Consider the following 27,260-nt stretch of genomic DNA (forward strand, 5'->3'; position numbering starts at 1 on the left):
AAGCAGAACAAACACCTTCCTGGAATGAAAAGCAAATGCCCAAGAAGGCTCATCTTGAGTCCCTCTGAGTCCCCTCAGTTGTGTCCCTGAGGCCAGAGCTGAGATGGCTTTCATTCGTTACATCATTCATCATCAAACAAGTGCTCCTGCCCCTCCCTTGAGCCTGGCCCGAGCCAGCCAGAACCAGTGATTCCAGGATCCCAGGCTGGTCAGAGAAAGGAGGCAGATCCATACTTAGAAACTTGGGAGAGAATGTGATGAGGGCACAAGGGTGGGAAAGAAGGCTCCAGAGTCGCTTGTATAGAGAAGTCCCTTCTACCTTAGAGGCTCAGGGAAGGTTCCCACGGGCTACGTGGACCAAGATTATTCCCTGCAACCCTTTTCATCCTCCCTCCAGGTACGAGACCCGGTTCCAGCAGAAGCTCCTTGAATACACGGACTGCAACAACATCGCCTCCCTCTTCCTCACAGCTGCCAATAGGTGGCTAGAAGTCCGCATGGCAAGTGCCACTCGCCCCACCCCAGGCCCTGGGACAGGGGCTTCTGATAGGAAGGGCCAAACATGGACCAGAGGGTGGGAAGAGAGAATGGAGCACCAGCTCAAGTGCGCACACAGGATGGGCACAGAGCCCTCCTGCTTCTCCCAGACCTGGTGATCAGTCCTCCCAGTGTCTGACCTGAGCCCCCTCTTCTCCATATCACTACCCAGAGGCTGTGTATCTGAGACATTTGCCAACAGATGGAATAGTTGTATGTTTAGCTGTGAGCAGTGTGTGTCTGAAGTGGGTCATATGACACAGACGTTGTGTACATGTGTGGGCCAGCTGATAAGGCAAGTATGCAGGTCGTTGTGGAGTGGTGGGGGGGTGCATAAGCTGTGTGCAGTCATTGTCTCCTGGGACTCAAGCCTTCACAGGCCTCCTGTGTATCTGATGATATGCACATGAGTTTTGGGGCTGGGGTTAAGTCATGGCTGAGCTACTCTCTCTGCCCTGAAGAGGGGTTGGGGGCCCACTGTGACTTCAAGCCCTAAGAGCCCAGGCCAGCCCCCATCCTTCCGCAGGAGTACATTGGTGCATGTGTGGTCCTCATCGCAGCTGTGACTTCCATCTCCAACTCCCTGCACAGGGAGCTCTCTGCTGGCTTGGTGGGCCTGGGCCTCACCTATGCCTTAATGGTGAGTGGTAGCAGGCTGGGGCAGGGGAAGCATCAGACACCAGCACCCATGGAATCCCAGGGCCCCTTTCCCTAATGAGACACCCCCCAGGCCTTACCCCCAGCTACTTTGAGTCTGATGCTAGAGGGACCATGTGGGAGGGCTGACAGCAGAGTCCCGCCTCTTCGCCCAGGCCCCAGGCCCCAGACGGTGGTGGGTGAGGAACCACATTCACTGGAACCCTCCCCATGCCTCTGGGAAGGGTCACCCTGAACAGCCAGCCGGTGGCAGTAAAAGACATCAGCTGTAAGAACATCCCCAACTCCCCTGCAGCCAAGTACCAGGCACAGCCAGGCCCAGGACAAGATGACCATGACCAGCTCACTCCCCACAGGTCTCCAACTACCTCAACTGGATGGTGAGGAACCTGGCAGACATGGAGATCCAGCTGGGGGCCGTGAAACGCATCCATGGGCTCCTGAAAACTGAAGCAGAGAGCTACGAGGGGCTGCTGGGTGAGGGGCATAGGAGGGCCAGAAGGAGGGGTGTGTTTGGGTTGAGGGAGCCTGGGGGTGGGGGGACACTCCTCGATACCAGCTGTGGCCCACGCCTGATGGCTGACCCCTAGCCCGGCCCCCAGCACCATCACTAATCCCGAAGAACTGGCCGGACCAGGGGAAGATCCAGATCCAGAACCTGAGTGTGCGCTACGACAGCTCCCTGAAGCCCGTGCTGAAGCATGTCAACGCCCTCATCTCCCCGGGACAGAAGGTCAGGGGCACGAGGGCATCGGGCTGGCAGTCTCATGGGCCCCTGATGGCCCTCCAGGCCTCACACTCATTCAGAGCCCCCAGTCTCCTGGCCCTGGGCCCCTCAAACTGACTAGGCTCAGCCCACCTCTCCCCTCCCTTCCTATCTCCTTACCTACCAAGGAGATAGACACCTGGACTCCCCAGATTAGAGGGGCTTTGTCCGCCCTACTCCCTCCCTGCTGCTGCAGATGGTCAGGACTTTCCCAGAGCACTGCCCCCTGAGCTTCAGGACTGTCACAGGGATAGAGTGTGAGGCACCCTTGTTCTGGGGAGGGAGCCCTGTATGGCACTCTGCCCCACCTCTCTGATTGAGTCCCTCCTCCTCACTCCCCTCCTGCTCTCTCTGCCACTGCCCCTCTCCTTCCATCCCTTTGCGACTATCTATGTCTCTGTATTGCTTCCTTATTGTCCTTTCTTTTGGTACCCAAGGGCCAGGAAGCTATGGGGTCAGAAATGACTCCAGTTTAAAGTGGGACACACAGAAACATCCCTGCACACCACACTCGGCCACTGCATGCCCTCCTGATACACCCGTGCACATAGAAACACCAATGTCCCCAACACCCCTGCAGCCAAGTACCAGGCACAGCCAGGCCCACACCCAAGCCCAAGCAAATGAACATCTACACCCTATACTTGCTTGTGGGGTTCCGTGGGAGCCACCTCTGGACCCACTGCAGGAAACAAGACCAAGCCCATGTCCCAGCTCTGGCCAAAGAGAAGCCGGACAGAAAACCAAGACACGAAGACATGCTATGGCTTCCCATACCTGTGTGTCCCCAGAGCTAGCACCAGAGGCTCCCGGCCACCTCCAGAGGCTCCTCAGCGTACCTATTTCTCTCTTTCCAGATTGGGATCTGTGGCCGCACAGGCAGTGGGAAGTCCTCCTTCTCTCTCGCCTTCTTCCGCATGGTGGACATGTTCGAAGGTGAGTAGTATGGCGGGCACCCTCAAGTACCCACAGCCACCAGATGGGACCTCAGTCCTGGTGTACGGTCAGACATCACAGGAGGCCCAGCAATCACTATCTTCCCCTGCATCTTCATTGGGACGCACGCCCCAGGCTGCACCCATCACAGCACCACCGTTCTCCTCTGTGGTGTCCCACCTGTGCCATCGTCTCCACGCAGGACGCATCATTATTGACGGCATTGACATCGCCAAACTGCCGCTGCACACCCTGCGCTCGCGCCTCTCCATCATCCTGCAGGACCCAGTCCTCTTCAGCGGCACCATCCGGTCAGCCCCATCACCCTGCCAGGCCACCCAGATCCCAGGGCCAACTCAGCTCCATTGCCTCTGAGTACAAAGAGGAAGGGGGTGGGCAGGGCCCGGAGCATTCAGGTACCCACCCTAGGTACCCACCTCCCCGGCCAAGCAGCCGTGCTCAAGCCTGGGCACTAGGGGCTGGCGGCAGTTCTTCGGAGGAGTTCTGCCCTCATGCCCTTGTCTTTCCCATTAGACTTAGGCAGGTACTGGTAGGGATGCCCCAACCCTCAGGTCTGGGATGCCATCACCTTGGTGCCCTCCAAGTGAATCAGTTCTCATTCACTGCTCCTCTCACCCTCTGAGGGTCCCATGGAGACAGAGCCAAGACCATCCTCCCTCCCTAGAGGAGCTTTCTATGTCATCCTCCAGATTTAACCTGGACCCGGAGAAGAAGTGCTCTGACAGCACACTGTGGGAGGCCCTGGAGATAGCCCAGTTGAAGCTGGTGGTGAAGGCACTGCCGGGAGGCCTCGGTAACTACTACTGACTGAACACTTGGTCGGACACTAAAGGACTCGTGTAAGGGCTGGGGAAAGAAAACTCATGTCTGAGGTTTGCCCAGAGTTTGGAATCTGAGGTCTAGCAGGACCCCAGAGACCATTTAGCCCTACTTCTCTCCATACAGGAGCTCAGAAAGGTCAAGTGACTTGCCCAGATTATGTAACTGGTCAGTTCAGGGTCTGGCCCCTCCTGTGAGATGGAACTTGCAAGCCTCCGATACCCTGGCAATATTTTCAGCCCCGTCCTTCCCTGTGCACTTGCCTGCCCAGTGCTGTGGAAGGAGGAAGGAGAGGATAGACTGGGAATCACAGGCACAGGGCACTCGAGGGAAGACGCCCTCACCCCAGCAGTCGCTAGAGCCTTGGCATAGTTACTGCAACCCCTGTGGCAGCAGAGGCTGGCCAAGCCTTGGCTTCAGAGGATCCCCCCACCAAGGCCCACCCCTTGGTATGGGTTCCCACTCGCCTCAGATATATCACCCACCCACACGCATCCACGCTGTGGCTATGCAATCACACGCTCCCTCACACCTCAGAGACTCACTTCAGTCTCCTCAAACACATAGTTCAGTCACAGGCCCACCCCTGCACTGCCCAGGGCCCCAGCAGCACAAAACTCTAGAGGCTGTTCTTCGCATTGTAATCCATGTAATCTCATGTAACCCGTGTTGTTTTATAAGGCACAGCAACTCTACATGCCTGTACTCACGACAAACGCCCTCAGATTTGCCCCTGTACACACGTTTCCTGACACCCCCCACCCCCACAAGCCACAGCATCTACTCTACTCACAAGGCAGGATTCACTCAGCCCTGCTCCCCTCCCTGGGGCTGATTTCAGATGCCATCATCACAGAAGGCGGAGAGAATTTCAGCCAAGGCCAGAGGCAGCTGTTCTGCCTGGCACGAGCCTTCGTGAGGAAGACCAGCATCTTCATCATGGATGAGGCCACGGCTTCCATCGACATGGCCACGGTTGGTCCTGGGCACATCCACGGGCTGGGGATCTTGGAGAAGGTCTTGTAGGGGTGTTAGGGAGAAGTTTGCACAAAGCAGTCCTGAAGTTTAAGTTGCCTTTAACATCAAGGGCCATTTGTGGAAGAAAAAGCAAAGGGCCAGAGAACCGTGACTCCAGCTAGTTTTAGGTCCTGTTCATAACCCAAACCCACCTACACACAAGCTGCACAGAGACCTACAGAGACTTCCCACCTGCCACCCACCACACAGCATACTCCAGACACACTCACAGCACACATACATGCACAGAGCTGAGCTCCCAATAGGCTGGGGACCTGGTCAGTCCTATGGGGACTAGGGCCAGACAGAGGGACGGAGTGGTGCTAGGATTGGGGTCAGATGGGAGCTGGGCCACAAGCCTGGGCCCCACATCCCCAGAGCCAGACTGGACCCCATCTGCTGGCACCGGGCGGGTCAGCCAACAGCTGCTGCTCCCACCTGGCAGGAAAACATCCTCCAGAAGGTGGTGATGACAGCCTTCGCAGACCGTACCGTGGTCACCATCGCGGTAAGGGGCCCGTTGGTGGGGTGCAGGGGGATACCTGGACACAGGGCTGGCCTTCTGAGGCTGTCATCAGTGAGCAGCCCCTGAGATCACTTGGGCCTGGTAATCAAGAGAGGATCCTGGAGCTGGGCAGGGAGGCTGGATCGCAGGATTTGGGGTAGAGGGGTTTGCACCTGCACGTCCATCAGACCTCCCCTCTCATTCTCCAGGTTCCAAAGTCCCCTCATGTCCCAAGGCCTTATGAGCTAGGCTGAGGTTACTTCTCCATAGGAAATGGGGAATGGGGTGACTCTCTGAGACTTGAAACCTGGAGGTTGGAGCAGAGCTGAGACTTGATGAAGGGAGAGGGTATCATTAGTGGCTCAAAATCACAGCCACCCCAGGAAAGGGCTGTCACCGCAGAGATAGGACATTCTGGCCACATGCCTCCTCCTCCAAGCTGCAGAAGGGATACCCTCAGCTGCCCCGCCCCTTCCCCCATCACCCTAACCAGCCCCCTCCTGCCTGGCCCAGCACCGCGTGCACACCATCCTGAGTGCAGACCTGGTGATTGTCCTGAAACGCGGTGCCATCCTTGAGTTTGACAAGCCAGAAAAACTGCTCAGCCGGAAGGACAGCGTCTTCGCCTCCTTTGTTCGTGCAGACAAGTGACCTGCCAGAGCCCAAGTGCCATCCTATGGCCCACCCTGCTCCCACCTCCCGCCTGGGTTTTCTAACTGTAAATCACTTGTAAATAAAGAGATTGGTTATTTCCTACCAAAAGCCTTGGCGCTGGTGGGCGGGGGCTCGGGTGGCCTGTGAGTCCAGTGGAGCCAGCATGACTTTGGCATCGGCAGACCTGAAGAAGCTGTGTGCGTGTGGGCAAAGGGAGTCTCATCTGTGAAATGAGGGTTGTATTTGTCTCCTAGGGCTACCAGAACAAAGTACCACAGACTGGGTGGCTTAAACAACAGAAATTTATTTCTGACCGTTCTAAAGAATGGAAGTCTAAGGTCAAGGTCACAGATTTGGTTTCTCCTGAGGCTTCACTCCTTGGTCCAGATAGCCATCTTCTAGCTGTATCCTCACATGGCCTTTCCTCTGTGCATATACATCTCTGGTATCTTGGGAAAGATGCTCTTTCCCAATAGTTGCCACAAAAATCTTGGGAGCAAATCTTAGTGGACCAATTTGGGTCTTATCCCCACCTTTGACCCAATCACTGTGGTCAGAGGGCTGAAATATACTGACTGGCTAGGACTGAATCACATGTCCCTTTCTCTGTCCCCCATGCAGGGGCATTCAGAAGAGAGAGAAGGGAGGCCCTTCAGAGGGAAAACACAGTGTATATACCATAAGTCAGCCAGGTGGTGGCTGGGAGATGCTGGGGCCCAGACACTGGGGTGACCAAAACAACCAGCTGTCCTCAGATTCCATCTGTATCATCAAACAGGACTGCACACCTGCCCTCAGCCAAGAAATGGCAAATGCTCATTTGCATATCACTTTATTATCATTTACATGTTGCCTTTAGTACCAGTGCTACCAGGCCCTGGGCTATAGACCCAGAAGTCTTGGACCTGTGTCTGTCTTGTTTGCAAGTGGAACACATGCAACATAAAAAAAACCCACCAGTCATTGGAGAGGGGCCCAGCACAAAACAAACCTTTCTGGGTGTTTCAAGAACTCAGAAAGGGAGAGTTCTGTGAGGCTGCCTGGGAGAGGCAGGATTTGAGTTGGGCATGGGAGGGGTAGGAATTAGTAGGCAGAGAGTTAGAGAAATGGGCCCATGCAATGTGTGGTGGCATAAGATTAGACAGCCTTGAATGCCAGGACAAGGAGTCTGTGATAAGGCTCTGAAAAAAAGGAAGTAGAGACTTTTTTAAGTGAGAAATGGACCTGACAAGTGCAATGTTTGGGAGAGATGAGTATGAGGAGGTACGGGATGGATCAGGGAAGGAGGCTGAGCCCTTTGGGTAGGGGGTTTGCTCTCCTGGAAAGGGTAGAGCAGGGAATAGCTGAGGCCTCAGGGCCACGTTGTGAGGCAGGGCCTCGCCCTTCCGGCTCTGAGATGCCTCTGGGAGCCCTGCAGCATCCTCCACTGTGGGGCTTCTCAGGAGCAGAGCCTGGGAGGGGAAAGGATTTCCATCCCCTGCACGCCCCCTCCACCCAAGGAATTGAATGCAAGTAGCAAGAGAAGGGCAGGGCCCACACTGAAGTCTTGTGGAGATGCCCAAGGCCCTCCTAGCCCAAACCCTTCCATAACATCCCTGACGGTCTGCCAACCTTAACTTGGATACCATACAGATATAGGTCATCTCTGGTTATTAGAACTGACTCTTCTATATGTGAAATCAAAGCCTGCCTCTGTTCCACTCCTTGAACTCCAGGGGTTTCTGCAATAGTACCCAAACTCCTTGGGGGGCTCTTCAATGCTTCTTTTCTGATGGCTAAAGAGCTGCAGTTGCCCCAGAATTTTCCTGTATAACCCTGTCTCCTTGAGCTTCCACTCTGCTCATCCTGTTTCCCCTCCCCACCCTAGGCACTGCATCTCTGGTGATATAGCCCAAGATCACACTTACCCTGAGTAGTATCCACTGTGCCTGCAGGTGGATATGAGAGAGAAAGGAGCACTCAATAAGAAAGTCACACCCTGCTCCACTCTGGCCCATATCCCCACAGTCCCTATCTTTCCAGCTCCCACCTCAAACCCTTACTCCAACGAATAGACAGAGAGAGGGAGTGGGGCCATTATTGCCACAACAGAGACCTAGCAGGCTTTCCTTTTCAGCTGCGAACTGGGGGGCCCCCCATCTGGGGCCCAAGCCACAGGCAACTCCAGGTTGATGCCTGCAATAGAAACACCACTCATGTCCAAGCCAACAGTTTGTGTCCCCCAGTGCCCAAGCCGGCTCTAATACAGCCACTCAGACCTAGGTGCCTCCTATTACATAAGGTAGAAGAAATTAGGCTGCAGATGTAAGGAGATGTAAAGCAAGTGCCAGTAGCTCAAACCCTCCTTAAAATGCTCGGGGGAGGTGAACGGCGAGGGGTGGGGCTTGAGCCTGTGCCCGACCCCTCTAGTTCAGGAACAGGTCGGGCTCCCCCTGGCGGCACCAGGCCCCCACTCCACTCTTCAGGCGCCCCTCGCCTTCAACCTTCTACCCACACCTAGCACAGGTCGGTCTCCACCCACCCACAAAAGGATGAGAGGACCGCCCGCTGCGAGCGCCCGGGCGGCAGGAGGGGGCGGGGAGGGGACGGCTGCGGCTTGAGGAGCAGGAGCAGGTGCCTCGGCGACAAGCAGGCGGGGCAGGGACGGAGCGCGCAGCGGGGGCGCGGCGCCGGCGTGCGTGCGGCGGGCGGGGAGCCGGGAGGCCAGGACTCTAGAGCGAGCCCGGCCAGGTCGCGCTGGGGGCGAGGGGATCTGGAGTTGAGCCGGGTGGGGTGATGACTCTGGAGGACTCAGGATCCCAAGGAGACAGGGAGGACGAAAGCTGGGGGAGGATCTGAAGAGCGGAGAGAGCGCTAGGGGGGGTGGGGTAGGAGAGAGAGGGCATACTTGGAGGTGAGACTGGGGGTAGTCAGAATATACTTGGAGGGGGGAGGGGGACAGAAATGGGTGCGGCAGGAGACGCGGTGGGAGTTGTGTGAGGGCTGGTCGGTTGGAGGTGTTAAGTTTTAAGGTGGGAGAGGTGGGTTGAAAAGGAAGCCTCAGTGGGAAGAAGGGGCTTAGTGGGACGCTCAGGGATGGTCAGTGGGTGGAGGACTGTTGAGCTGAGACCCAGGGCCAGGTGGAGAACAGGCAGGGCGGGGGTCTCACTAGGCGGTGGACAGGTAGGCTGAGGTGTGAGGCTGGTTTAAAGAAGCGAAGCAGAGGCCAGATGGAGACGAGAATGAGTCTGGTTGGGGAGTCATCTCAGAAGTGAGGCCAGCACAGACTGAGTGAGAGTGGTCCCAAAGTGGAAGGGTACCCAGGGAGGGAACCCTACAGTGAGGCCTAGGCTGGTCAGGGAGGCACCCCCCATGGGGGAAGCCTCTCCCTGGTGGTCGTTGGAGCCATGCTGTCCCGCAAGGGCATCATCCCTGAGGAATATGTGCTGACGCGACTGGCAGAAGACCCTGCGGAGCCCCGGTACCGTGCCCGTGAGCGGAGGGCCCGCTTCGTGTCCAAGAACGGCAACTGCAACGTGGCCCACAAGAACATCCGGGAGCAGGGCCGCTTCCTGCAGGATGTATTCACCACGCTGGTGGACCTCAAGTGGCCGCACACGCTGCTCATCTTCACCATGTCTTTCCTCTGCAGCTGGCTGCTCTTCGCCATGGTCTGGTGGCTCATCGCCTTCGCCCACGGCGACCTGGCCCCTGGCGACCTGGCCCCCAGCGAGGGCACCATTGTGCCCTGCGTCACCAGCATCCACTCTTTTTCATCTGCCTTCCTTTTCTCCATTGAGGTCCAGGTAACCATTGGTTTCGGCGGGCGCATGGTGACTGAGGAGTGCCCACTGGCCATCCTGATCCTTATAGTGCAGAACATTGTGGGGCTCATGATCAATGCCATCATGTTGGGCTGCATCTTCATGAAGACGGCGCAGGCCCACCGAAGGGCCGAGACTCTCATCTTCAGCAAGCACGCGGTCATCGCCGTGCGCCATGGCCGCCTCTGCTTCATGCTGCGTGTGGGCGACCTTCGCAAGAGCATGATCATCAGCGCCACCATCCGCATGCAGGTGGTGCGCAAGACCACCAGCCCTGAGGGCGAGGTGGTGCCTCTCCACCAGGTGGACATCCCTATGGAGAACGGCGTGGGTGGCAACAGCATCTTCTTGGTGGCTCCCCTCATCATCTACCATGTCATCGATGCCAACAGCCCGCTCTACGACCTGGCGCCCAGTGACCTGCACCACCATCAGGACCTCGAGATCATCGTCATCCTGGAAGGTGTGGTGGAAACCACAGGCATCACCACCCAAGCCCGCACCTCCTACCTGGCCGACGAGATCCTGTGGGGCCAGCGCTTTGTGCCGGTTGTGGCCGAGGAGGATGGCCGCTACTCCGTGGACTACTCCAAGTTTGGCAACACCGTCAAAGTGCCCACGCCACTCTGCACAGCCCGCCAGCTTGATGAGGACCGCAGCCTGCTGGACGCCCTAACCCTCGCTTCTGCCCGCGGGCCACTGCGCAAGCGCAGCGTGGCCGTGGCCAAGGCCAAGCCCAGGTTTAGCATCTCTCCGGATTTCCTGTCCTGAACTATGGTCCCTTGGGCCCCTACATCACATGTGTGCACACGGGCAGTATGGTATGGTATGTAGAGTGGACATGGTGTGGGCCTCTTGGCCAGGCCAGGACCTGGTGTGAGACTAGGCCTTCCTCGGCTCAGCCTCCCCGCCTGCTGCTCGCCCAGGGTGTTACAAGGCATTGTCATTATGCTATTTCTGGCCTCAGCAGGAGCCTGTACTGGGTTATTTTTGACCCTGCTTCTCCCAGCCCCAGCCCAGGACTGATTGGACTCCTTCCTGCGTCCCAAGTTCGGGAAGCTGTGGGAAGTGTTGGGCCCTAAAGCTGGGTCTCCAGCTTATCTTGGGCCCCCATGATCGACCATCCACAAGCTGAGCAGATGGCTGGGGAAAAACAGTCCCCAGGTTGGGGACCTGCTGCTGTGTTTCTATGGCCCCAAGAGATGCCTGTGGCCAGGCCCTAGCAGCCCTTGGGCCCTGAAAATGTAATGAACTAGAAAGTGGGCCCAGCCAGCTAGGAAAGGCAGTCAATGAGGGAGCACATTCCAGCTGCAAGACTGGAGGTGTTGAGCCTACACAAACAGGAACTGTCGGAAGCTCACGGGGCTCCCCTCCACAGGGAAGGCTCAAGCAGGGAGGAAATGCTGCGAGGATGCTCAATTTTGCTGAGTCCTGCTCAGGCACAGAGAAGAGGAGATGGGCCCTGTGCCCCTGACCTTTGCCCCAACACTAAGGCTTCTACAGTGAGGGCTCCATGGGCTGAGTGAGGCTGCTGTGCCTCCCTGCTCTCTTTCTGTCCCCCACCATTGGAGGCTGGGGTGGGCTGGGGAAGACAATGGCATGCCAAAAAGAAAGAGGCTGGAGTGGGGAAGGCAGTGGTCCTGGGCCCACTATAATTGGTGGGCCTCAGACCAAATTCTGGTCCTGGCTCCCCACCAGTGGCTGCCACTCACTGTATCCAGAGGGTGACTGCAGAGGGTCTTTGGGTTGCTAGGAAAGGAGAGGTTGGAAAACTCAGAATGGTGGGGGTGAGCAAGGTCTCTGAGGTGAAGAGGCCCTTGGCTCTGATAGACTTGACCCCAAACCTGGACTCTGGAGCAGCGCTGTGTATACTTGCCCAGAATTCTGCCTTTTCTCTTATCAATAAAGACTCCCTCCTCTGTGACCTAAATTCTGGGCTGTGCTTGCTGGGGAGGCAGGAAGCGTACTGGCAAACAGGGAAGGCAGGGGCTGGAGCTGCCAGTCCACATTCCAGAGGTGCCATGGACCATAATCCAAGGCCTGGGAAGGGATCTGAGGCTGGCCTTCTCCCCCAGTTCAGGGAGACTTCTCCCCTCTTGCCTCAGGTAGCCCAGCCCTGCCAGCCTGTCTGGACATTTCAACCTTTGGACACCTACCAGACTTATAGCCCTGCCTCCACTCCTGGGAATCTGCTGGAAGGCTGGGGTGCTCAGGGAGAGAGAGGAGGATGTCATATGCCTTAGTGTAGTGATTGGAGCATAAACCAACTGCCTGGGTTCAAATCCTGGCTCTAGCTCTAAGATCTTGGTCAAGTAACTTAACCTCTCTGTGCCTCAGTCGTCTCATCTGTAAAGTGGGATACTAATGGCACCTACCTCATAGAATTGTTGTGGGAGTAAGTGAAAAACACATATAAAATGCTTAAGTGTCTGATACATAATAAGTGCTTAATAAATGTTAACTCTTGTGATTGCTATTGAATCAGCCACATGATGAGACAACTGACCAAATGAATGTTAAGAGAGAAGGTGCTGTTATATTTCCCCTCAGTGATGGTCTTACTTTCTTCACATTGTCCTCTCCCAGCTGTAGCAGCGCCTATTACCCGGTCTTCTTGTCTCTGTCTCGCCCCTTCAGTCCATCTGCCATGCAGCCACCAGGGTTATTATTAAAAGGGTTGTGATCATCCTCTCCATGTCAACTACCTTCAGTGGTTTCCCATCGCCTTCTGGGCCAAGGCTAGACCCCACAGCCAGCCATTTCAGGCTTTTCCTGCTTTCTAACCTTACAGTTCACAGTTCTCTTGCCAGGACCCTGTGCACCCTCTCACTCCCTTGGCTCCCTTACTATCCCCTTCTTGCATATAACATTGACCTTCCTACTTTTGAGCCTGGCTTATGTTACTCCCTTTGCCTGCACTGCCCAAGGCCTCTTCCCTGCCTGTTCAAATCTATAAAAGTCCAGGTCAAATGATGCTTCCTTGACGCTTTCCCTTGTTCTTCTGGAAAAAGATAGTCCTGTCCCTTCTTCTGTATTTACGGGCATTCTACTTTGGCCTGTGTTCTCAGGTCTGTGTTCCCATCCGATATCATGTCATGGCTCCTTGAGGTCAGGGACTGTGTCTCATTTAGCACTGTGCCTGGCACTGAGTAAGTGCTGAATGAGCGAATGAATAGATGGATGAATGAATAGATGATAGATGCATGGATGGATGGATGGATGCATGGATGGATGGATGGATGGATGGATGGATGGATGGATGGATGGATGCTACAGGACAATAAGCCAAGGTTATTGAGGATTGCAGAGCGCTTTTGCTGGATTGGTGAGAGTGTGTCACAGGCTACTCCAGAAGCAGAGCTAAGGGGCCAGGAAGCTGCTGCTGCTGTTTCACACTCTAAGCTGCCTCCTCCCTGCACCACACAGTCCCCCAGCATTGGTTCCCTTCCTTGCTTAGCTGACCCATTTCTGGTTTAGAGGAAGAAGGGATGAGAAGCTACTCAGAGTCAGCCCAGACTTTCTGGGGGCAGCGCCTGGCTCTTGGAACTTAGCTTGGCTGTGTTTAAGATCCAGGGAGGGGCCAGACTCACTGAGAAACCCCTTGGCAGCACCATCCTTGGGACCCCTTCTAGAAGGTTACTTCTAGAGTAACCTTATTCCAGCCCCTCAGAGACTTTAAGTAGCTGGTGACAGTGAACTGGCAGGACTGAGGGCTCAGCTCCACCTGCTGGCCCCAAAGAAGACCTACTTGAGCCCAGAAAATCTGGGCCACTGGTCCTAGGCTCTCCACTCTAAGAGAGAAACCCCCACCCCCTGTGCCCCAGCCTTAAAGCCTAGCTCAGGGAAGAGCTGGAAAGTTCCAGGCATGGAGGGGCAGCTGGACCAAGCCTTCCTTGACTCCTCTGAATGTTTTTGCCCATTGATAGTTCTCCCTCCATCTGGGGCACTCCTGCTTTAAGGCACTGAACTACATTGGCCCAGGAAGTTTCTCTGAGCTTCAAGCCAGCAGGAACTTCTGTGACAATTTAGTTTCTGATATTCTGCCTCCAGGACAGCATCGAGCATCATATAAGAGCAGACAGAGCAGTCCATGTTAATCCGCACCCTGTGTGCAGAACTGGCTCTCCTCTAGACCCACGGAAAGGGGATGGAAGTAGCTCGTGTCACCAAGGTCCAATGCCGAAGGAGGCACTGTTCTGCGGTTCAGTGCTGAGGGAGGCTCTGTTTTCCTCCAAGTCTGCAGATGAGGAAACAGGATCAAAAGTGACATTAACTTGCTAAGACCTCACAGCTAGTAAATGGCAGGCCCAAGGTTTGGACCTGAGTCTGTCTCAGATTGCTGCACAGTCCCAGTGACCTGAGCTCCAACTTTTACTAGGGATGCCACCTTTCCTAAGTGTCAAATCCACCACAAGGAGACACCTGTTCTCTAGATGAAGAACAAGAGGGAAAGTGTAACTCAGGAAGCCCCTGGGCCTCTCTGAGGTCCCAGATTGGAGACTAACAACAGACTCAGCTGCAATAACACCTAGGGATTTGGCATCTCCAGCCAGTCACCATGAGGCCCGCATGTAGCCCTGCTGCTGGAGAGGATTCACCCAGCTTCTATAGGACCCACTCTCCACAGGCGGCACCTTCCCAGCTCTGTCCTGCACTTAAGCTCCTCCCTGACAGCTTTTCTTAGGGAGAACTTCCCTAGGGAGCTTGCTGCAAGTAGAGTAGCCATGGCTTTCTCAGTGTCTCTGGGTTCACCGCCGATGCCTCTCCAGGTCTAGGAATCAGACATCCTATCTTGTACCAAGACATGCAGAAGACTTTGGGGAAGAAGATATGAATCGTTGCATGCCAAAGTCATGTTGACCCCATACTGGGGCAGATATCAAGAACTATGGATCTGTTTTAGCTTAACAAAAAAAACCCCAAAAACCTGGGAAAGGCAGAACTGTGGGATTCAAGTGCGAACTGGATTCCAGAGAGTGGGTTTATTGCCCTAGAATCTAACTTATTGGCATTCTCTCTGCCAGGTCGATCTGCCTGAGGTATTTTATATCTTCATGGAAAAGGAAGCAGGTGCTACCTTTAACCTATTCTATTTCCACTCTGGGCAGACCCAACTCTGAATGACATTAGAGGCAGGTCACTTAGGCTGGCCAACTTGGGTACAGGAGTGTGAACTTCTGCCTTTCCCCTCAACTCAGGTCCTTTCAGGCACTGATGCCAACGAGTGGAAAAGTAATGCCAAGTGCATATGCAAGTACACAATTTATTTCCTTCACTGGGAGAAGTAAGAGTGTACAGGAGTACAGGTCAGGTCAACGGTACCCAAAAGCTTTCTTCAGCTTGTTAGTCACACATCTCCCGTTCATGAAGAGGTATCATTCTTTGCAGCACAAATATATCCCAAACTCCTCTTCCACAGACCATCAGCACCTAAAGTGATGAAGCAAACCAAACTTCGGGTAGCCCTGCCTCTGTGTCCTCTTTACTTCATTTGATCAATTCCAGCTTTTCTCATAAAGCCATTATTATTGGGGAAGGGAAGTCACTCCAGAGTAACCCAGAGAGAAGTAAATGCAATACAATTCTGAGGCTTGGATTCTTTTGTTAAATTCCTAATGTGTCCTTGGTTTTCCACCCATCTTGGCAGTGGAAAAATGAAAATCATCCCATAATTGTCTCTTTTGTGCTTCTCTTCAGTTCTTTCAAGTTCTGACCAGCATTTTTTCTAAGTTTAGTAATTCCTTGATGCCTTTTCTTTTTTCTACTTCACAGATTCTCTTCCAATCAATAATGTCCATTTAACATTCCCCCACATTTTACATCTTTATAATTTTTTAATCATCCTATAAAAAGATCCCATTTGTGATTTTCCCATCTAATGTATTTCATTTTTTACCCTTGTATTATTTTACTATTCTATCACAATCTCTACAAAATTATAATTTATTTTACTAAATGTATAAAATTTCAACTGCCTTACCACTTTTTCCCAAAGGGTGTCATTCTCTTTCAACCACTTTCAACCACTGTAACCAGCTTGAGACTACTTTAACTGTTGCCATGTTCCTCCTTCCCGTTCTCCACCTAGAAATTCATTGGTTCCCTTAATTACAGTCTCATAATAGGCACAAACCACACCGATGCTGCAATCCCCAAATACCACCACTAGAGGCCACTCTAAATCACCACCGTGGCCGCAGAGCTATGGGGAGTCTGTTCTATTCACCTTCCGAGCCAAGAGACTTCCATGTCTTATGCCTGTGTTTTCATTGTGACCCTCCTGAGTGACCTAAGAACCGTTTCTCAGAGTCATCACTCCAGCTTCCAATAGAGATGGGAACCGGGCTTCTCTGCCCCACAAAGGTCCTGAAATACTACTGCACATCCCTGATAACTGCCTGCACTCAGAACCACACTGTATGTTATCCATGACCCACACCTGGCATGAGACCTTTCACAGGCCTGTTAACCTCTGTCCTGGATGAGGTCTCCATACTTATTTCCAATGTGGAATAGCATCAGCCACCTTGGTTCAGTTACAGAAAATAAGGCAAGGGCCAAACACACCAACCAACAGGTCCTCTCATAAGAACAGACTAGAATTGTACAGAATGAGCCTCTCTTGTAGACCTAATGATCAAACTCATCCTTCACAGCCCAGCCTCACCCTAGATCTTCCTTGGTGGTATGGTATATTGATTAAAAATCCAAGCTCCACCCTCTACCAGCCCTGAGACCAGGGGAGAGTCACTTATCTTCTATCAAAGAAAAACTCAGAAGTAGTAAATTAAAAGTGCAGTTGAATGCTTTTGTTCATATATTGGCATGTACAGATTGATCTCACCGAACAACGAAGTAGCATTTGAAATGGAGACGTGCCATAGTCTGGAAACAGTCAGTGTTGCTTTCTTTTTTTTCTTTTTTTAATTGAGGTATAATTGATCTATAACATTATATTAGTTTCAGGTATATGACATAAGATTTGATATTTGTATATATTGCAAAATGATCACTACAATAAATCTAGTTAAAATCCATAACAATTACAATTTTTTTCGTGATAACTTTTATTTCCCACCTCGAACCACCACCAGTCTGACTTCTGTATCTATGAGCTCTTTTTCTGTTTTTAGATTCCACATATAAGTGAGATCATATGTATCTGTCTTTCTCTGACTTATTTCACTTAAAGTACTGCCCTCAAGGTCCAATCGTGCTGTCACAAATGGCAAGATTTCCTTCTTTTTTATGGCTGAACGGTATTCCATGGTGTATACAGTCACACTGCATAACGACGTTTTGTTCAACAATGGACTGTCCACACATACAATAGTGGTCCCTTAAGCTTATAGTGGAACTGAAAATTTCCTGTCACCTAGTGACTTCACAGACATCATAACATTGTAGCACAATGCATGACTCAGGTAGTTGTGGTGATGCTGGTGTAAACAAACCTACTACACTGCCAGTACTATAAAAGTATGGCACATATAATTATGTACACTACATAATACTTGATAATGAAAATAAATTACTATGTTACTAGTTTATGTATTTACTATGCTATACTTTTATCGTTATTTTAGAGTCTACTCTTTCTACTTATAAGAAGTTTGCTATAAAACAGTATGTGGTATTATGCTCGCAGCATCTCATATTTAACAGCAGCTCTTGATTGCATTTTCTCTTGCGCTTAATCTCATGCGATTTTATAATTTAGCATAGCCTAAGTGCACAGTGTCTATAAAGTCTACAGCAGTGTACAATAATGTTCTAAGCCTTCACATTCACTCACCACTCACTCATTCACTCACTCACTGACTCACCCAGAGCAAGTTCCAGTCCTGTAAGCTCTATTCATGCTTAGTGTCCTATACAGGTGTACCATTTCTTATCTTCTATACCTTATTTTTACTTTACATTTTCTATGTTTAGATACATAAATACCATGTGTTACAATTGCCTACAGTATTCACTACAGCAACATTCTATGCAGGTTTGTAGCCTAGAAGCAATAAGGTATACCATACAGACTAGGTGTGCAGCAGATACTATCTAGGTTAGTGTAAGTACATTCAGTGGCATTCGCACAATGATAAAACCCCCTAACAACACATTTCTCAGAATGTATCCCATTGTAAGTGACACATGACTGTGTGTGTATACATATATATCATATTTGTCCATTCATCTATCGATAGACATTTGTTTCCATGTCTTGGCTGTTGTACATAATGTGGCAGTGAATGCAGGGATGCATGTATCTCTTCAAGTTAGTGGGTTTTTTTCTTCAGAGAAATACCTCGAAGTAGAATTGCTGGATCATGTGGTAATGCTTTTAATTTTTAAAAAACTTCCAAACTGTTTTCTGTAATCATTGCACCAATTTATATTCCCACCAACAGTACACAAGTGTTCCCTTTTCTCTACATCCTCGTCGATACTTTTTACTTCTTGTCTTTTTGATAATAGCCATTCTAACAGGAGTGAAGAGGTATCTCAATGTTTTGATTGTTTGCATTTCCTTGATGATTAATGATGTTGAGCATCTTGTCATGTACCTACCTACTGGCCATTTGTATATCTTCTTTGGAAAGTATTGCTTTTGCTTTTTCTTGGAAAAAGCTGGTTGGCTGGAGACTGTCAAGGAGAGCAGTTTGAATAGTCTGTTCTTGAACAAGCTGTCTGGCAATTGGTAGAGTAATTGTAGTAACTTATACATTCTCTGAGAAACGTTGTGGTATCTGCTGTCTGTCTTTATGTTAGTACTGACAATGTCCCAGTGTTTCCTGCATTTGAATAAGCCATGAATGTATCATAATGAAAGCACCTTGTTCTAATTCTTAGTCCCTCCAGGTGTTAGTTTCAGTCTTCTGAAAAGCAGCTGTCAAGCTGGTATTAGAACTACAATGTGTGGCTAGTGCCTATGAAAGTGAAACAAGAAACGGTACAGAATTAGGTGGGAAAAGCCTTCAGACCATGATGTAGGTTTGATATCTGGGAAAGAAGGAGCAAGAACGGGTTATCAAGAGCCTCAGACTACAGTACAATTCTGAGAAAGTCTCAGCCACCCCAACAAGAGCTCCAAAGACTCCTCCTTTGTTCAGCAACTGGCTGGAGATGCCCAGGGAGAGCATCACATAAGTTTGAAAACTGCAGCAGATTCCTGAGATGGCACAGTTGGAGCATGTTGGCTGAGTACACTCTTCATAGCAGGCTCACTCTCCAAGGGGGTTTCTGCAGCACATGTTCACGGCAATCACACTTTTTGGTCAAAACTCAGCTTCCTGAGGAGCTATATCAGTTAGCTTTTGCTGTATAACAAGCTAGCCTAAAACACAGTGGCTTAAAAAAATAAATATAAAAAATAACATCTGACAGTTGGCTCTGTTGGTGCTGATGATCTCAGGGAGATCTGCTCACATGTCTGGGAGTTGAGTAGCTGTCATTTGATTGCAGCGGGTCCTCAAATAATGTGGTTTCATTCAATGTCGTCTCATTATAATGCTGATGAAATGTTGTAAGAACTTAAATCTTGTTTATATCAACTAACGTACAGTAAAATTGGTTTCGTTATACATCATTTCATTTAAAGCAGCAGAACCTATTGACATTAAGTGAAGACTTACTGTAGGCTGGCCTCCAATGCAGCCATTAGCTCCAGCTTCCAGTATCTCTCATTCTCCAGCAGACACTGCTTCCAGTATCTTCCATCCTCCAGCAGACTAGCATGAGCATGTCCTCCTCTCACTAGTGTCAGAAGCACAAAAGAAAGCAAACAGAAATACACAAGGCCTCTTGATGCCAAGGCTTAGAACTGGTACTCTTTCACTTCTGTCTCATTCTATCAGCCGAAGCAAATCACAAGGTCGAGCCCAATGTGAAGAGGGAGCCCACGACTGGAGGACAATGCAGTTACATGGCGAAGGACACAGATACAGGGAAGAGTGAAGGATGGAGGCTGCCCTTGAAAACCACCGCCGACTCCAGGCTGATCATGAAGGCTTTAGTCTTCTTTTTTTTTTAGTCTCTTTTTCAATAAACATCATTGTCCAATGTCCGGTTACAGGGACAACCCCTGGATACCAGAAGCCAGAGAAAGGCAAGAAATATGAGAACATTCACAAATATCACAAGAAATATTTGATATCACATTATATCCAGTTTTCACATTGACCTAAGTCCAATCAGGGGAATAAGTCCCATGAATCACTTGGCCAACTTTAGATAAACGAACAGCCTCTTTTCTTGATTAATTGATTATTCTACTTTTCCTAAAGCATTTATAATGATACGTATTAGCTATTGCACAGATTCTACCTTGGCCAGCTCATAAATAAGTAAGGGCAATTTTATTATCTAGAACCATTTTAACCAACATGTTTACACTGTCTCTTGGGCCTCTCTACAGCTTCAGCTGTTTTATTGTTTATCACAGTCAGTGATAAACGTGTTTGGAAACACCTAGTGAGGGTTAGAAATTCTGGGTTTAACCGCTGAAATCTGGTGGTAGGTTATCCCACTGAGCTATTAGCAAAATATGAGCACCTGGGGGAAGGAATTCCCCTCTCTGAGCCATGGTTTCTGCGTGTGAGAACAACAACGCAGCCCGTACCTGGTTCAAAGTCTTGGTGTGAACTAATAAGGTACGGTCTGGTTCACAGTGAGACTTGTATATTATAAAGAGACAAAGAGGCTGTACAGTGCATCTTCCCCGAGTCGCAAGCCACCATACAGAGATCAGATGAGAAAGTTCTTCCCCAGCACTATATCAGAAAAAGTCACACACCACAACCACATACCACACTTAGAATCCCCCAGCATCAATCCTGAGAACTCCTCAACACCATCTGGTGAGGATCTCTAAACTAGAGCCAACTCTAAAATGTGGGGCTAAACTGTGCTCCAGCACCCCTTACCTTTTCCAAAAGAAGTAACCTAAACCTAAAATCAGTCCAATGACTAAGATTGATCCAATACAGATAACAATGATCCGCACGCCAGTTGACTTCTCAGATTCTGCAGAGAGAAAGGAGGAAAACATTAAGAGAAAACCTCCTGGCAGGGGACAAAGAGACCACACAACTACTGCTAAGATCTGTGTGGTTATGTGTCATTTCCCTGTCATAGATGTAACAACCAATCCTCTGCCATGCCTTGGCATCCTTCATTCCTATCACGTATACCTACCTACACATCAAACAGTGTGTTTTAGTACTTGCCAGAGTACACAGCAATATCAAACCCCACATACCACATATACATGCCACGCACATGTTCAAACCTTCCACACTACTACACCATCTTACACAACTATAAGCTGCTATAAACTGAATGTTTGTGTCCCTCCCAAAATTATATGTTGAAATCCTAATACTCAATATGATAGTATTAGGAGGTGGGGCTTCTGGGAAGTCAGTAGGTCATGAAGGTGGAGCCTTCATGAATGAGATTAGTGCCCTTAAAAAAGAGACGCTAGAGCAATCCCTCGCCCCTTCCATTGTGTGAGAATACAATGAGAAGTCTGTGACCCAGAAGAGAGCCCCCACCTGACCATAATGGCACACTGATTTCAGACTTCCAGCCTCCAGAACTGTGAGTAATAAAGTTCTATTGCTCATAAGCCACCCAGTTTGTGGCAATTTGTCATAGCAGCCCAAACAAACTAAGGCATATACACATCAGCCAGACAAACCTTTTATACCATACACACAAAGTATATTTCAATTTCATACTCCCCATGCCCCATACACATCCTGCACATCTCCATGCACACACCACCCACACATAGCCGTGGCCCTTACTTTCAAGAATAGTTTCTTCTGTTTCTCCAGGATCATCCTGGGCCTCATCTGGCACACCCAGACCACATCGCCCAGGGACACTAGTTAGTGCTTGCCTTCCTAACTCCTCTCAGTACCAGGTAGATGGATCAGAAGGGTCATTGCAATCCAGGGCCAGAGACATGAGAAGAAGCCAGGATATGAGCTCAATGAACCCCACCAGCAGGAGGGGCTCTGTAGTAAGTTGTGGTCTCCTAAGCTAAGGATGCAGTGTGCCTGGAGAAAGCCTAGGCATCAGCAGGACCCCTGCTATGACCTCCCCTTCTTGGGCACAGAACTACTGATTCAACCTCTACCCGCCAACAGTTTTCTGTGGACCTGAAGCCTGACCAGAAGAGTTTGTTGGCAGAGCTGGGTGTCTGACCCCTGACAGACCCTTATCCTCAAGGGACACGGACAGGCTCCTATCACCTTTCTCCTAGCAGCTGGCAAGCCTCCCATTCCAAGTCATATAGACCACCTAGATCACTCAAGCTTCCATAAGCTAACAAGTAGCCTGTTTCCACCTGAGGACTACTGTCACCACCCTCCGCCTATTAGACCATCTGCCCTGGCTTAGGGACCTAGTGTGGAATGCTGACTCTGGGGCTGAGCTAGGCCAAATCAAGCTTTCTCTCCTTCTGCATTGACCCCCATCTTCCTCTAGACTGCCTGGGAACCTGAGTTTTATGTTATACCCCCTCAAGGTGAAGAGTAGGGGAAACGTCTAAGGAGGATGCTTACCTATTCCAGGCAGAGTGAAGTTGAACCTCTGGGAGGTAGGCAAGGAAATATGCCTTACCACACACTGGTAGACGGTCATGTTGTGTTCCAGAGAGGGCTTCAGCCTCAAACGGCTAGTGACATTAAATGTGCCATCTTTATTCTTAACGATTGGACCAGTGGTGATGCCCTCAGAAATCTCCAGGTACTGGGGATCCTCCTGGGTCCACTTATTCCATGTTATGTTTATGTCCTTTGGGTAGAACCCACTTGACTTACACAAAATATATTTGTCTTCATTATCTTTCACTGTGGCTGGATCCTGAAACAAGACGCTGACTGGAGAAGCTGCCAGGAGAGAGAAGTCATGCTTTGAGAGTAGGTCAGGACTCGCTTACTATCAGTTCAATGTCTGAACCACAGCAAGCCTTCAGGAAAGGTGAGTGAACGTACTGGGGGTTCTGTTTAGGCTAAGTATTCTGGGTATGTTGGCCCCAGTGCCAGCAGAGTGCTGATATGCCATGACCCCAACTCTCACAGCCATTTTGTAAAGCAGTTTCTTAAGCCACTTTGTGTCAAAAGACACCTTTGAGAATCTGAGAGATGCCTTGGAACACTGTTGTGGTAAAGGCTGCTAATTGTTGCCCATTTCCGTTCTTCGATGACACATTCAAAGCTACATCTCTCAATCTCTATTGCAGCTGAGAGTAGCCATGTGAACTCAGGGTCTAGTAGTTTGGAGCAACCTCCAGGAAGTATCCTTAAAGAACAGGACTTCTTTAAGTATCTTAAAGAAAAGGACTGTAGCCTTCTCTCCATTTAATATTTAAAGCAGGAAGAGAGGGTTGTAAAATATTTAAAGACAGGTGTTGAAAGAAAATAATCCATCAATCTAGAATACTATATCCAGAAAAATTCCCCTTCAAAAGTAAAGTATAAATACTTTCTCAGACAAGCAAAAACTAAGGCAATCTGTTGCCAGTAGACCTGCATGGCAAGATCTCAAAAGAAATTCTTCAGAGAGAAGGAAAATGATACAGGTCAGAAACTAGAATCTACGTAAAGAAAGAGAGTGTCAGAGAAGAAATAAATGAAGGTAAAATAAAACATTATATTTCTTATGCTTAATAGACCTAATAGATAATTGTTGATTCAAAATAATAATAGCAACCATGTATTGGGTGGTTAAGCATATGGATATATAAAATGAATGACAGTAATGTTATAAGAGATCGGAGGGGAGTATTGGGAATATTCTGTTATAAAGTATCTGTACTACCCATGAAGCAGTACAGTGTTATTTCAAAGTAGATTTTGATTAGTTGTAAAAGTACATTGCAAACTCTAGGGCAACCCCCCCAAAAAAAAATTTTTAAGAAGTATAATTGATATATGAAGAGAGGAGAGAAAATGGAATAATACGAAATGTTCATTTAAACCTAGAGAGGACACAATGATATATATTTGTGTGTGTGTATATATAATATTTGTGTGTGTGTGTGTGTGTGTGTGTGTGTGTGTATATATATATATATATATATATATATATATATATATACACACACATATATATATATATATATATACACACACACACATACATACATACACCTTACTGCTAAATTGTACACCTGAAACTTACTGGATTTTGTTAACCAATGTCACCATAATAAAAAATAAAAAATAAATAAATAATAAAATAAATAAACAAACAGACAAACAAACAAAACTAGAGAGGGCATAAAAAGAGGGTAAGAACAAATGTATCAAACAGAAACAAATACAAGCATGGTACATATTAATCCAACTATATATGCAGTCACTTTAAATGAATGGTCCAAGTATATCAACTAAGAGACAGAGACTGTCAGAGTGGATAAAGGAAAAAAACCTCAAATATGTGTTTTCTAAATGAAACCCACTTTACATATGAAGACCCAGAGAGATTAAAAGTAAAGGGACTGAGAAAGGTACACCATACTAACACTAATCCAATGAAAGCTGGAGTAGCTCTATAAATTTCAAAATAGCCTTCAGAACAAGCACTATGCTAAGCATTTTACCTGCATTTTTCATAGGCTTTTCCCTACAATCAGTCCTCTTAGGTAGATATTATTATATCTGTTTAGAGCAAACAGCACTGAGGTTCATTGTGATTAACAACTTTCCAAAGTGGTCCAGATGTCCATGGAAGCCCAAAACTCAAACCTGTGTCTATCTAACTTCTAGGCCCATGCTCTAAACCTCTGCTCCACTCAGCCCATCTACATTTCCACCCCAAGCCCTATCATCATCAGAACCACAGGGCACTGTCATCAGGCACTCACCTACAACCTTCAGGTAGACTGTTCCCTCTGCCTTCTCAGGGGTGACCACCATCTCACATCGGTACCTTCCTGCTTCCCTCAGCTGGATTCCAAACAGCTGCAGTGAGGCATCCCCCGTCTTCAGCCTCGGTAGAGACACGATGGCTCCTGATCCAAATGCCTCCTGGTGGTTTCCAAAAAACTCAAACACTTTGACCTCTGTTTCATTCAGACTCTCCCGAAACCAGGTAATACCCATAATGTTGATGTCCAGGTGTGAGGAACCAGAGGCCTTGCATAAGATGGTGGCATTGTCATTCAGAAACACGGTCTGAGTCTCCTCTGCCATCTCCACTTTTAAGACACCTGTGGCAATAAGAGAACTCAGTTATGAGAGACCCTGGAAAAAATATAGCCCTTATACTTTCAAAACACTACCAGGTAATTGGAAACAAATTCCCTTTTTTTGGGGGGGGCGGAAGGGGGTCTCATGTATAGAGGTTTTGTGCTCATCTTGTTAAATGTATTCCTAAGTATTTGATTCTTTTGATGGTACTATAAATAGAATGGTTTTCTTTTTATCTTTTTTTTTTTTTAGGCGAGACAACCCTTGGTTGACCTCACAGATTACAAGGACCTTGTCAGCTTACAATCCCTTATTTTTTATTTTTTTACACCTACGGCACCTGGTCTTTCTAAGTAGTCTCCCATCCAAGAACTAACCAGGCCCAACCCTGCTTTGAGAAACTGTCTTGTTTCTCAAACTTATGGAAATGGTATTGAGTTATATGTCTTTGTTTCACCTTTTGGCACTACACTTTCCTGATCATTCCACATTTCTGTGTGTTGCTAGTCCTTTGCTTGAAGTTGCTGCCCAGTTCTCCATGGTGAACATCCACGTCTGGCTCATCTACAGCCCCACGGATGGACACCCAAAGGGTCTCCCTAGAGTCTCACATCCCCACTACCACCAACCGCTTGGCATCACCCAGCCTATATTAGCCAGCCTAATAAATGTCAAAGGATATCTTACTGCTGTTTTAACTTCTATTCTCTGGTTTGTAATCAGTTTAAATATCTCTTTATATGCCTTTCAGGCTTTTGGTTTCCTGTTAAATAATTAGAAATGTGTCTATCAGTGTTCCCAGAAAAAGTGAAAATTTTATGTTTGAATATCACCACTCACTCTCAGTAAAGACTTTAGGAAAAGTGTAGTTTTCTTGTTGACAGGCAGGTGGAGTATTTTTCTTATTTCACCCTCTCTTATTTCACCATATCTAAAATGATGCAAGAGGGGCTGAAATTTACGGAGCACTCAAAAGCACAAAACTCAAGGAGGCACTTAGTCTCAATCCAACTTCCCAATGAAGAGCTCAGAGTCGAGGATCTTCAAAATACCGCCCCTGGTGGCTGCGGCACCTCCTGTACCCACTCCGCACCGTCCCGCACTCCCGGGCAAACCCCTCATCCCGTCCTCCCATCCCGGCTCCCCACCTCCATCTCCACCTCTACCGGCGCCGGGGTCCTACCTGCGGCGGGCAACGTGCGCCATGCGACCGGAATCAGAACCAGAAGCAGTCTCAAGAAACCCCATGATACTCCACCTGCTACCCTCTCATCCATGCTTGGCAATTAGGCCGGCTCTCCGTGCCGGGGCCCGCGAAGGAGACCACCACGCCCTCTGTGCAGTGACGTGGTTTGTAGGCGGAGGGTTTACCCATTGGCGGAGGGTTTACCCATACGCGGAGGGTTTACCCATATCGGAGAGTGTAAGGCGTATTCTTCTGCCTCTTGGTCTTTGAGCCTCTTCTGCAACTCTGCAAAGTTGTTTTGATTACGTGTTTTATGCTGCAAGAGAAGAGCCAAGCCACTGGCGCGCTAGGAGTTAGTTGAGCTTTTAATTTCTTGCTTCCGGGCTCCCAGAATGCCAGGAAGGGGAAACTCCAATGGTGGTGACCACGGTCGTTGGATGCGCCACGCGAGAGTGCTGCCCACGTGTTGGAGGTGTCTGCTCTTACCATCGACACGATAAACTTAACATTATTTATTTTTAAAAATAAAAATAAATAAAATCTTGCCATACTTAAACCGAAAGCTAAATTTATATCTCCAGGACGCTTCAGTCAAACGTCTGAAAGCAGCTTTTAATTTCCCCTCTCCTTACTAAACAAAAAGTGGCGTGTAACTTTGTCAAGCAAAAACCTAAAATGCTCATTTAATAACCAAGTTTTACCACCTCGAGACCAGTTTTTAAATCAATTTAACTACAAAGTTCAGAACACAAGTGACATTGCTAGTATTATAAATGCACACACCTGTTTCCCCCAGCATCTTGCATGACAGTAGTTTCATTGATTCTTAATTTTCTTCTCATATCGTTAAAAAAAGTGTAATCTACAGAAAATCACAGGCAGACCTGGACTCAAATGCCAGGTATGGCATCTGACGATTATGGGACAGTGGACAAGTTGTCTCACACCCCAGGCTTAGTTTCCACTTCTCTAAAATTGAGATAGTTGAATCTTCCCTTAAGGGCATTGTAAGAATTAAAGAATCGGGTGGGGTGTGGAGCAAATCCCCAGTAACAATAGTCTTATTGGCATAGTGAATTTAAAGTTTATGGTACTGTCAGTAACTAAGCAAATATTTACATTCTCAATTACCTTCGAACAAACAGCATGCATAGCTGAAAGA

At 49.1% G+C, this 27,260-nt stretch overlaps 3 protein-coding genes across 3 annotated transcripts in view; 2 read left to right on the forward strand and 1 right to left on the reverse strand.

Moving 5' to 3' along the window:
- The window catches only part of ABCC8 (ATP binding cassette subfamily C member 8), a 73,539-nt gene extending 67,526 nt beyond the window's left edge, over nt 1-6,013 (forward strand). The window contains 10 exon segments of the mRNA XM_023522163.1: nt 398-500; nt 1,064-1,177; nt 1,551-1,671; nt 1,797-1,927; nt 2,818-2,896; nt 3,099-3,207; nt 3,607-3,710; nt 4,578-4,711; nt 5,199-5,261; nt 5,772-6,013. Coding sequence (XP_023377931.1) covers nt 398-500; nt 1,064-1,177; nt 1,551-1,671; nt 1,797-1,927; nt 2,818-2,896; nt 3,099-3,207; nt 3,607-3,710; nt 4,578-4,711; nt 5,199-5,261; nt 5,772-5,909 — 1,096 coding nt within the window. The 3' untranslated portion in view covers nt 5,910-6,013.
- Nucleotides 6,014-9,051: 3,038 nt separating this feature from the next.
- KCNJ11 (potassium voltage-gated channel subfamily J member 11) lies at nt 9,052-10,535 on the forward strand. Its single transcript, XM_011378204.2, has one exon. The coding sequence runs from the start codon at nt 9,299-9,301 to the stop codon at nt 10,484-10,486; it is 1,188 nt and encodes a 395-aa protein (XP_011376506.1). The 5' UTR covers nt 9,052-9,298; the 3' UTR covers nt 10,487-10,535.
- Nucleotides 10,536-19,740: 9,205 nt separating this feature from the next.
- Nucleotides 19,741-26,481, reverse strand: NCR3LG1 (natural killer cell cytotoxicity receptor 3 ligand 1). Its single transcript, XM_011378205.2, has 5 exons — nt 26,096-26,481; nt 24,588-24,932; nt 22,282-22,608; nt 20,635-20,734; nt 19,741-19,793 (listed from the first exon to the last, which is right to left on the reverse strand). Exons 1-5 carry the CDS (start codon nt 26,187-26,189, stop codon nt 19,751-19,753), a joined length of 909 nt encoding a protein of 302 aa, XP_011376507.1. The 5' UTR covers nt 26,190-26,481; the 3' UTR covers nt 19,741-19,750.
- Nucleotides 26,482-27,260: the final 779 nt, after the last annotated feature.

Source organism: Pteropus vampyrus, unplaced genomic scaffold (genome assembly GCF_000151845.1).
Source record: "Pteropus vampyrus isolate Shadow unplaced genomic scaffold, Pvam_2.0 Scaffold334, whole genome shotgun sequence".
In the NCBI taxonomy this organism is placed as follows: Eukaryota; Metazoa; Chordata; class Mammalia; order Chiroptera; family Pteropodidae; genus Pteropus; species Pteropus vampyrus.